The 10,999-nt window shown below is 38.8% G+C and overlaps 1 protein-coding gene across 2 annotated transcripts; it reads left to right on the top strand.

The window, feature by feature from the left end:
* The first annotated feature begins 1,798 nt into the window (after positions 1-1,798).
* On the top strand, positions 1,799-10,686 carry bcl7a (BAF chromatin remodeling complex subunit BCL7A). Of its 2 annotated transcripts, none has more exons than XM_035913873.2 (6): positions 1,799-1,970; positions 4,833-4,914; positions 5,071-5,164; positions 6,287-6,436; positions 7,553-7,656; positions 7,868-10,686. In XM_035913873.2, exons 1-6 carry the CDS (start codon positions 1,879-1,881, stop codon positions 7,940-7,942), a joined length of 597 nt encoding a protein of 198 aa, XP_035769766.1. In that variant the 5' UTR covers positions 1,799-1,878; the 3' UTR covers positions 7,943-10,686. The 2 variants fall into 2 exon arrangements, with proteins under 2 accessions (XP_035769766.1, XP_006804765.1); XM_006804702.3 differs by having other exon boundaries at positions 5,068-5,164.
* Positions 10,687-10,999: the final 313 nt, after the last annotated feature.

Raw genomic sequence — 10,999 nt, 5'->3', positions numbered from 1 at the left:
CAGCTTGGACTGCCTTTTGCTTCAGAACAGGCTTTAATTCTGTGTGTTATAGACTCAACAAAGTGCTGAAACATTCATCAGCAATTTGAGTTTCCTGTTCTTAGCTGACAGGAGTTGCACCTGGTGTGGTCTTCTGCTGTTGTAGCCCATCTGCATCAAGATCTGATGTGCTGTGCATTCATAGATTCTGTTCTGCATGTCTTGTTTGTGACAAGTCCTCGATTGAGTTATTGTTGCCTTCAGTTCAAAATATTCAGGCCATTCTCCTCTGGCAATAAGGTATTTTCACACAAAGAAATGTCAATCACTGGATAGTTTCTCTTAGTCAGACCACTTTCTGTAAACCTCGGGGATGGTTATGTTAGGAAAACCCAGTAGGTAGTAGGTTCTCAAATACTTTCCAAAGTGTATAAGGTTTTAATGAAAGTAAAAAGCCATTTAAATGTTACAAAAAGTGGTGAAAGTGTTTTTATTCATTAACCATAGAGTTGAAGTGGTTGTCTGACTTTGCATGTTCTGACAAATGTGAAAAAGGTTTGGATTGTTTTTGTGTCTTTTGCACTGGTGAGTCTGTGATATGGTAAATGTCTTGTTTTGAGAACTGCATGAAAAGTGGCGAGGACAGTGGAGGAAAGTATTCAAAATGGCAACAAACAGCTGAAACTAAGAAAAAAAAAGAGTCAGAATGACCCCAAAGAAATAAAGTGAGGGCAAGCAGTTTGAAAGACATGCAAAATGAGCACCAAGAGGCACTGAAGTGCCACGCAATAAACAAAATAACAAGAAAGAAGCAAAAATTGAGAAAAAAAGACAGTGAAAAGGGTGACAAAGGAGCAAAATTACAAGAAAAAGCTTAAATAAAGATACCTAAAGGGAAACAACGAAACAAGAAGTGAGGAAAAAAGATTTTAAATGACAATAAAATGACAAAACACGAACCAAAACTGAACCAAAGTGAAAACAAAGAAAGACTGAATAAAAAGATTCAAAATTATGACAAAGGAGAGTCAAAAAATATCAAAGTAAAAAATAAATAATGTAAAGGCAGAAGGGGACACTGAAAAGTAAAAAAGGGGACATAATATGCACAAAAGACACAATACAGCAATACAATACACATTATATACATTATGAGGGCATCCAAAACAAGGCCAAGGAGGCACTAAATCATGATTAAGGGACATCAAAGACATGCAAAACAAATCCAAATAGACTCCACAGAGACACAATATAACTATAAAGAGATTTAAAATCTGTGACAGAAAGAGATGAAGCCAAGGACAGAACAGAAGACACAAAATGACAACATGAGGCAAGAAGAAAAGAACACAAAGCTCCTGAGACATGCTCAAAATGACTGACGGATGCAAAACAAGGCCAAAAGACACATAATGACTCTAAAGAAATGTCAGATGTTTGAAGGAGATGCACAGTGACAAATAGAGACATGGGACAGAACCTGCCAGAATGAAAGTGGTGTAATTTTGCTGTTGTTTTTCAGTCTTGTGTGAAGACGTGGGGGACATTTATACTCTTACTAGAGGCCAGTCTATGCAAAGTACTAAAAAACAATAATGAATTAAACAGAGTAAAAATATGAACAATCTTCTTCGTCCTTTCCTCGCACACTCTCTAGTTTTAGCGTCAAGTTTTCTGCCTGGAGTGAAGTAGAGAACATCAGGCAGCTTACAGGCTCTTTGTTCTCCTCCTGGCTCAGCAGGGAGACGGCTCTTCTGAGTGCAGCTGCAGCCTTCCGCCCCCCCTCCTCTCGCTGCTCTATCCACCCGCGCAGGCGCAATTGGCTCCTCTGTGCGCTCTACTGTTTGCATTGTGTCTGAGCTGCCGGCGAGCTTTAAAAATATTATACCCACCGCGGCAATGTCGGGCAGGTCGGTCCGAGCTGAAACCCGGAGCAGGGCGAAAGATGACATCAAGAGGGTTATGGCCGCTATTGAGAAAGTACGAAAATGGTAAGAGGAAAAGTAGAAAAAAAGCAGGGTTCGTTATCTAACACGAGAAAGGCTTGCTTGTTGGGGGAGGAGAGGGAAGGAGCGAGACAGAGCGAGGGATGAAATTGAAAGAAAAGGACATTTTCTGAAGTGGATTTCACGGCAGATGTACTTGCAGCTCAGGTGCACCGGGGCGCACTAGTGCGGTGCACCACCCCGTCCATCGTCGGGCTAGCACGTTTAGACTACATGTAGCCGGCGTATTTTTCCACTGATTTTAACGGCAAGGGTTGAACCCAGAAGCCATATTTCGATGCAGTCACATGAAGCCATTGCTGCCCGCTGTTGAGCTCGTAGCACAGGCGGCGGTTTTTAGGATCGAAACGTCTAATAAGTCCGGACTTGGAAACAATTTGACGACGGCGCTCTTGAGTCGGAGCAGTTTAGTCCGTCTGGAGTTTTAAATTAAGCGCTTTGAGTCGCCCTTTAGGTCTGATAGAGACTGAGGCACGGTGGGGGTTGGGAGAGGGAAGTAGGCTACTGTAGTGCATGGCTGAACACGTAGTGACTCAGTCTTAACGTTTAACACAAGAAAAATGCCTTTTATACACATTTGAAGGCTCCGATACGCCGATGTTTGTTATGATAGTATACACAATTTAGGTGTGAAAGCTTACTTGGTGGCCAAATTTATTTATTTATTTTAAAAATAATTTCTATACATACATATAATTCCCAGATCGGCGTAGAGTTTTCGTGGTTTAATAATGTCCCTGATGTAACTAATATTGTGAAATTAAACTTAAATATGATTTAGGGCAGGGAAACTCATTTTACTTCATACAGACCGGTTTGATATATATATATATATATATATATATATATATATATATATATATATACCTGTGTGTGTGTGTGTGTGTGTGTGTGTGTGTGTTCATTTGTGAAAAAAGACAAATTGTGTCCCTCGCGTGTTTGTAGCGCTTCACTTTAGCATAATCACTTTGGTATAATTTTACAACTTTTAAATTGACCAGAATTTAAGTTTCAGTACCTAAAATCACAACAAGATGTTAGAAATCAGAAGGTAAAAGAACTGAAGAATCAGAATTGAAGTATTTTTAAGTAATTGGCATTGAGTTATTTTTGAAAGAGTCAATAAAAACATCTTACTGGTTGGTAGTTTAGAGGAAAAGAAGAGCCAGTAAGATGTTTACTCCTCTCACTTTATAATTACCCAAGATTATTGGGTTACTGGCTGGATTACAGAGAACACTGACCTCTCCTTCGATTGATTAATCAGTAATGGATCCATAGAAAATGATTCAACAGACCACATTTCTCCCATATTAGCTTATTGCTAATATGAGTTCCCTGTTAAATTCATAATTGAATTGAACTGAAAATCGTTCTCCCCACACAGAAGATATTCAGGCTCGGTCATTTCTGAAAGACCTCACTGAACCTTATTATCCTACCAGAGCACTTCACTCTCAGGCTGCTGGCTTATTTGTGGTTCCTAGAATTTTAGACAGTAGAATTCAGAGGCTTCAGTTTCCGTAAATTCTCTCTCCTTTTAAGATTTTAAAGTTCAAAACCTTTCTTTTTTCTTTAAAGTTTCTATTTAGGACTGGATCAGGTGACCCTGAACCATCCCTTAGTTATGCTGCAGTTGGCTTAGGCTGCTGGGGGCTTCCCGTGATGCACTGAGTGTTTCTTCAACATTCGTCTCTTTTTACTTTCTGTGTTTATACAGCCCGACTGTATTCAGTCATTACGGAATATTCAACTCTGGTTCTTTCTCCCATAGTATGTCTTTTGTCATATCTCTCTCTCTCTCTCTCTCTCTCTGCTCTTCACTTTCAACCCCAAGCAGTCAAGGCGGACGGCTGTCCCTCCCTGAGCCTGGCACTGCTGGAGGTTTCTTACCATTAAGAGAGTTTTTCCTTCTACTGTAACCAAGTGTTTGTTCATAAGCGATTGTCTGATTGTTGGGGTTTCTAATATTGTAGCATCTTTACTATACAGTACAAAGTGCCTTAGGTGACTGATGTTGTGAATTGGTGTTACATCTCTTAGTATCCCACAGAGTTTTTTCTTTCTTTTCACCCCCCCCCCCCCAAAACTACAACTAAAGTGTAAAGTTTCTCAGCATTAATTAAAATAATAATGAACTAATTTACTGTTTCATTAATTTTCAAAGCCATTTTTAAAAGGCACCAATAATCCTGGTATCAACTTCACAACTCTTATTTATAGTACTTTTTTGTGCCTATTTTTGGAGCCTAACTTAGTTCTTCGTTGCTTGTTTTGTCAGATCAACAATCCCAAAGTATTAATTTCAATAGTATGAGGAGGAGAATACTGGCAAAGTATCTGAGCCGAGAGGCTGAAAGTTACAGCGAGTAATGTGAGCTGATAAAAGGCAGTAAAAAAACGAGGTCGTGATTATTATTTATTTCTTTTTTACCATTTTGCATTTTAAAGACCAGAGAAATGAGTAACTGAGAATACGAGTGTTCAGCATACGAGTGACTAAGCAAACCAATCGCAAGCTTTAACTTTTAATGTTCAAAATGTCAGGTAACATAGGATTTCTTATTTTGTAGCTTCAGGTTACTATCAGAAATGTTTAAGACATTCAAATTTTCACTTGAGAAGGATCATTTTTTACTTAATTGAAACAGTGGTACCTTACCAACAACAGTTGGTACACTCTGTACTCTCAGAACATAACTGATATACTACTATCCAATACTTTTTTTTTTAAATTGTATTTTACATTCCTATAGCATCATTTATAGAGTGGTGACAGTTATATCGACACTGCTTTCACATTGGCCCAGAGCCCTTGAGTCAGCTTGGTTTTTCTGTGCCTTACAGGGAGAAGAAATGGGTGACTGTTGGAGACACGTCCCTTCGCATCTACAAGTGGGTGCCAGTTACAGAGCCCAAATCAGATGATGTGAGTTCATTATCATCACCACCATCACCACCATCATCATCAAAAGCTGTATACTGATTTATCCAAGGGCTGTGTTCGTTCATCTTCCTGTCACTTTATTGCATGTTGGAACCAGTTTTACTAACTAACATTGTGCATATTCTTCTGCTTCAGAAGAACAAGAACAAGAAGAAGGGCAAAGACGAGAAATATGGCTCAGAGGTGACGACTCCAGAGAACAGCTCTTCTCCAGGGATGATGGACATGCATGGTGGGTGTTAAAAGCTATCATGTGCTTTTATTTAATCAAACATTGCCAACCTTAGAAATTGTTTAGATTCAATGAAACTCAGAACCAAACTCAGTTTGGTTGATTTCAGTTTTTTTTTTTTTTTTTTGCCCTTGTCTTTTTGACTTTGTCAGTGTTTCCACATGACTTAAAAATCTTCAATCTTTAGCAAAACATTTGTTTATGCCATGCTCCGAAAGCCTATCATCTGATATTCTGTCATAAACTGTGGAGTCTTCCAACAGCCACTACAATCCAAAATATAAAATGTATTTATAGTTGTATGATACAGCTTCACTTTACAGAAAACGGCAAAAAAAAGGAGAAAAGTAAGTGAAGCTGTAGAACTTCTAGGCAAGCTTGGGAAAGTGAGATAATGTATCCAATGCATTTTTGGAAGGAAGTAGTTCTTCCATTGGCTGAAACACTCCAGTAACCATACTTGCGTGAGTAACAAGAGGCAAAACTTTATCCAGTCTTTGGTCTGAACACGCCACCTATCATCTCAAGTCAAAAGAACAGAAAACAAAAAGAAAACCAGGCGGGCCCTGTGCTTTTTTTTTAATCAAAGGTTTCTAAACTGGAGGAAATGGTGGATTTGTTAGCGACTACTTTTGAGTAACACATTAAGTTGATTTGTTTTTGCAGTGAGCATTCCCTGCAAAACCTACAGTGTGTGTGTTCATGCTAATGAAGAAGCATGTCACCCAGTGTGTCTGTGTGGCTCATTGATGTGTTTTTAATAGTTTTTTGTTTTTTTTCAAAGACAGCAGTGGTGCTATGACACAATAATTTGCTAGATTTTAACACAGAGATTACACCCTGATAATGATAAGCGGAAGAGAATGGATGAATTTTTTTTCTTGCCTTTTTAAAGTTCCCTGATTTTCCTTTGCATATTGTTTTTTCTTCTGTTGCATTATCATGGCGTGAAAATTGACAGCGTAGACCCTTGAATACTCTTTGGAGTCATTCATTTGTTTTTTTTTGATTATGAATCAAGTATTTATTAAAAAAAAATGAGCATGACACTTAATGCTGCAAACCAAAATCTGTTTGCCTATAAACTGACTGTGCAATACTTTCAATCTGTGTCTTTGCTAGATGACAACAGCAACCAGAGCTCCATCGCTGACTCCTCCCCAGTGAAACAGGAAAACAGTTGTAGCACCAGCCCTGCCCCAGAGCCCACCTCCACATCACACCGTGACAATGGTGAAGCCAAGACTGACCAGAGCCCAGACAGCAAGAGGGGTTAGGCACTTGCAAACACACTTCCAAATAAACAGACAGACACACATACTTTAAATGACAGTCTTATCCAAAGCTCCTCTAGCAGGTGGTGGAGTTGCATTGTCAGATGGGTGAGGAGCCCCTTCCTGTTTTTGTTTTTATCCTCAGAACAAATAGCATCACACTGTGAGAAGATTAAAATGACTGCTTCTACATAGTCAAACACTCATACGGGGACCACAGACACAGTGCAGCTGCCGTGCTGTTCCCCCCGGGACTTTAACCGTCAACCATCTTTTACTGCCACCCTCAATTCATCTTAATGCCAAAACCCCCTCTCATACATTCACATTCTAACTTACATATTATATTTTTGAATATCTCAATGTACTCCTCACAGCAGCAGTCTTGTGGGGATTGAACCTGGAAATGTTGCACCATGAATTTGAACTGAGTGCACAATAAGCAAAGATTAAACATGTTATACTTCTTTTTAAAGAATAGTTCATTCATCATCCAATTCATCATTCAATTATGGACCACAGAAGTAAAAACATCACAAGAAATAAATCCTAGAATGCGATAAACAGGCCAATGAGTGTGTCAGTGTGTGTCTATAGTCTTGCAACCATAACATTAATCAAACCAATTGTTTCTGAATTGATCATAAATAAGCTTCAAGAAAAAATGCCAAACACACACTTATTCAGACTTCTTATTCCAATTGTCTTTAATAAACAAGTTAAAAGCAGAATCTATTTACTCATGAAAATAATTCAGAGCATATGTGGTTAAATGTGGAGTCTAGTTTGGCTTTGTTGTGATTTTAAAGAAAACCCCACAAGCATTTTTTTTAAATGCTTCGGAAATTTGTTGAACACCAGTATTTAGGATGGTAAATAATCAACTTTAAAAATCAGTAAGTGTTGTATCTTGTCAGTAGAAGAACCTTTTTTCTTCCTGATACGATTGAACAAGTCTAAACCAGTGTCCTGGAAGCAAAATGCCATCATTTTAACAGAACAAGAACATCTGAAAAGAATTGGTGTAACTCAGTGACCAAAAGTGAAAACTGTAGATAAATTTGAGGGTGTTTTTGGCAGTTCATCTCTGTGACCATGTCTTAACAATCTCCAGGTAAGAGCATCCCTTCATCAGAGACCTCAGAGAGAGCACAAAGTGCCAAGAGAGACAGCCTGTCCTCAGGGGAGAAGGACTCTTTAGACAGCAAAGCCACTCAGGTATGAACACATCTGTCAATAAAATTTGAATCGGTGTCGTATGATCTGCTGTTGTAACCCCTAGAGGGAGCAGCTGAAAGAAGAAGAAAGTACATCCACGTTAGCTTCGCTTCTCAGACCCAGAAGATATCCTTTATATACAGTCTATCATATTACTATTTATTAGTCCAGAACAATCCTCAATATTTTCTTTTTTTTTTCTTGCCTGTAGGACCTAGAGGATGAAGCCCCGCCCAGCAAGAAAAACAAACTGGAGTCCTCATCTCAGGACTTTGAGGAGAGTTAAATGTTTGGGGCTGAGTCATTACTCTTCTTCAGCCTCCTGTCTCTTTCCCTTTGTCCTTCCTCCATTAACTCTAGATAATTTAGGGCTAATGGACATACTGGCTCTCCTCTCACTCCTATTTTTCTTCCCTCACCTTCTTCTTTCTACCTAAACTAAAAGGGATAATGGACGTCTCCCACCCTTCCTCTCTCACTTTCACCCTAATGGCTGCTTCCCCTCCAGTTTGTCATCTTTGCCCCTGACACTCCCCTGTCACAGAGGGAGAATGGATATTACCTCTGTTCACTGGTCCCCCTCCGTGCTTCCTTCCAGTCCTCCACACTTTTCACTAATGCCAAGAGACACGCCGAACCTGGGCTGCAACCCCCTCTGTGAACAGGGGCAGCGCTGTCAGCCAAGCCACCACCAGGCCAGATGACAAACACTGACCTGCTTCTGTGACTAAAAGAGTTAACACTGGGATTAGGATGAGGTCAATCGCAGACACTGCTCTGAGACCATTTTTTAAACGTTTCACTGCTAAGGGTTTAGCTCAGGATAACTGAAGAGGTTAGCCTGGTCTCAGATCAGCGGCTGCGGGGGGAACCTCCACCCTAGGACCACGTCACTTCAATCCTCCCGATGCGCCTCCTGTTAGACTAATGTTCTATATTTGTTTAGGAAGTGTTTAGGGTTTTTTTCTCAGGAGGGTCAATGCACTGTTATGGTATGTCACAATCGATCACAGATAGATTTGCTGCTGTAGTGGATGTCTTTTTTCTCTATCCATGAAAAGTTCACCATTGACATATGTTTTTGTTTTTTTTGCTTTCAAAGAGAGTTTGTTTATGGTTCGTAGAGGAAGAATATGACAACGGTACTGGTTGAGATACACTCTTGGTTAAGTAGTAAAAACAGGCATAGCTAGCGTAGGTCCTGGAGGTGTGCCTTGAGTTGCTACGATTAAATACACGTTTTAGGTCAAGCAGGTTTTGAATTACAATTTTGGTGCCATGTTTTGTTTTGTTTTTTGCCTTACAATTATCACTAAATAGTTTTAGCCGATATTTATTTTTTACCTACAACTGTTTTTCATTTAAAGGAATAGATGAACATTTTGGGAAATATTTGCTTTCTTGCAGAGAGTCAAACAAAAAATATGGCATTGTCACAGCCAGGCATTAGTTAGCTTAGCTTGGTATAAAAGCTGGAAAGAAAGGGAAACGGCTGGCCTGGGTTGGTCTAAAATCAGTCAAATAAGAACTAGGAACACCTGTAATGTTGCAGCAACACACAAATCCACTAGGTTAAATTTCCTTGATGGGTGTTGCCCAAAGTAGGACGGGACAGGAAGTGGCAGAGGGAGAAGCTAGCCTAGCAGAAATAATATTTGATTTTGGTTAGTTTACTTTTGTGAATTTTTCTCTAGGGGGTCACAGCTTCTGTCAAAGACAGTCTGGCACATAACTCCCTGTGAATGACACGACTTAAGTTTTAGATTTGTTTTTTGTTGTTTTTTTTGTCCAAAAGCTTTGGAGATATTAGTAGGTGAAACTAGCTTACATGTTAACATGCTATTTATTATTTATTTACAATTATTATTTTTACTTTTATACTAGAATGAGATGAAGAAAGAGACGAAGTCCCTCATTACTTCTTGGCACATAAGAAAGTGTCTAACTGTCTCCTGCCATGTAATAGCGTTATATCGCATTATCATAAAACTCTCTGCAAGGAAGCAAATTGACGTGTTATTCCTTTAAACAGTTGGAGACTGGAATTTGAACACTACCCAGAAGTTAATTTAGTTTTGTCTTGTGAAAATGTTACAATTTGTAAACTTCAGTCAGATCACCAGTTGTTGGTCTTTGTCTACTTCAGGTGTTTGTTTGTTTTTCTTTTAGCACCTGTAAGTAGAAATTGACCAATTTCCGGGACCGGTTTTCCCACCTGCTCCACCATTTAATCACTTCTCCTCTGTGTAAGTCTTCTGTGTATCACTACTTCTCTATGACCTACTAAAGTCTTTTAGCTCAAACATTGGTTCTAATCCTCCTTCAAGGTGCTGTCTGTTGGCTGAATCCATACACACGTGGCATCAAGCTCTTGGTTTTGTGCAAAGTTGTGCAATTTACTTGAACTTTGTTGTGTGGATTCAGGCCTGTGACCTCTAATGTACAACCTCACACATCTAAGATTTACTTTCATTAATTGAGATTTCCTTGTCAATTTGGATTGAAATGAATTGACTCACCACAAATCAATGATTTCATAACATAACAGGGGCTTTATGATGCAGAATTACTTGATCAGATTTCAGCAAATCAGCATTCACATGGATGGAGAGAAAAGAAACTTAAAAAAAAAAGTCTTGGTATAGAGGACGGATTAGCATATACCTCATTCCCAGTCCAGCAGCGCTGGAACTTAAAATGCTATTGTATTGACATTAACAGTTATAAACAGCATTATGTACACTCAGTTTAAGAAAAAAAAATCTCACTTATGTTGTAGCTTTCATCTGATCGAGCCAATTGCTTATAGTTTGCTCATAACTGTAAAAAAAAAGAAAAATGGAAAAAAAGAGCTGTGAGATATAAGATCTTGTATGTTTTGGGTTTTTTTTTTCTTTTCTTGGGACCATATTGTTTTTCTTTAGATCTTGTACAGATTTATGGTTTGGTTTGACTTATTTATTCCATCAGTAGTGCTTGGTTTTTATCATGTCCAATGGTTTTGTTTTCTTAATAAAAGTCACAAAATTTTCTGGGTGTTGATGTTCAGTGTTTGTTGAGAAGAAAAAGGGCACGAATCTGAAATAGCAGCCTTATCAAAGTATGCTTTTTGCTTTTAAGTGGCTTGTTTCAGCTTGCTTTCTAGCTGATTTTTGCCACTATGTGAGAGCTACATATTCAGACACACTTTTTTTTTTTCATACCTTTGTTACAGTGGAACAAAGACATGAAAATATTAATAGTAGGACTGACTGCCCAAGGCCCCAATACCAGGAGGGGCCCTTGGAGGCCTCAAATTAACAGTTTTCCGTTCACAATTTTTACTTCTACTTAATGTAATCAT

Source organism: Neolamprologus brichardi, chromosome 7 (assembly GCF_056152115.1).
Source record: "Neolamprologus brichardi isolate AB-2024 chromosome 7, ASM5615211v1, whole genome shotgun sequence".
NCBI lineage: Eukaryota > Metazoa > Chordata > Actinopteri > Cichliformes > Cichlidae > Neolamprologus > Neolamprologus brichardi.
The sequence above is the reverse complement of the archived record's forward strand: the minus strand, read 5'-3'. Positions and strand labels throughout refer to the sequence as shown.

Excerpts from the sequence above, each read along its gene's own strand:
- bcl7a (XM_006804702.3), top strand. The coding sequence starts at position 1,879 with ATGTCGGGCAGGTCGGTCCGAGCTGAAACCCGGAGCAGGGCGAAAGAT. Across the intron at positions 5,165-6,286 it reads AGGGATGATGGACATGCATG|ATGACAACAGCAACCAGAGC; the intron begins GTGGGTGTTAAA and ends TGTCTTTGCTAG. Across the intron at positions 6,437-7,552 it reads GAGCCCAGACAGCAAGAGGG|GTAAGAGCATCCCTTCATCA; the intron begins GTTAGGCACTTG and ends AACAATCTCCAG.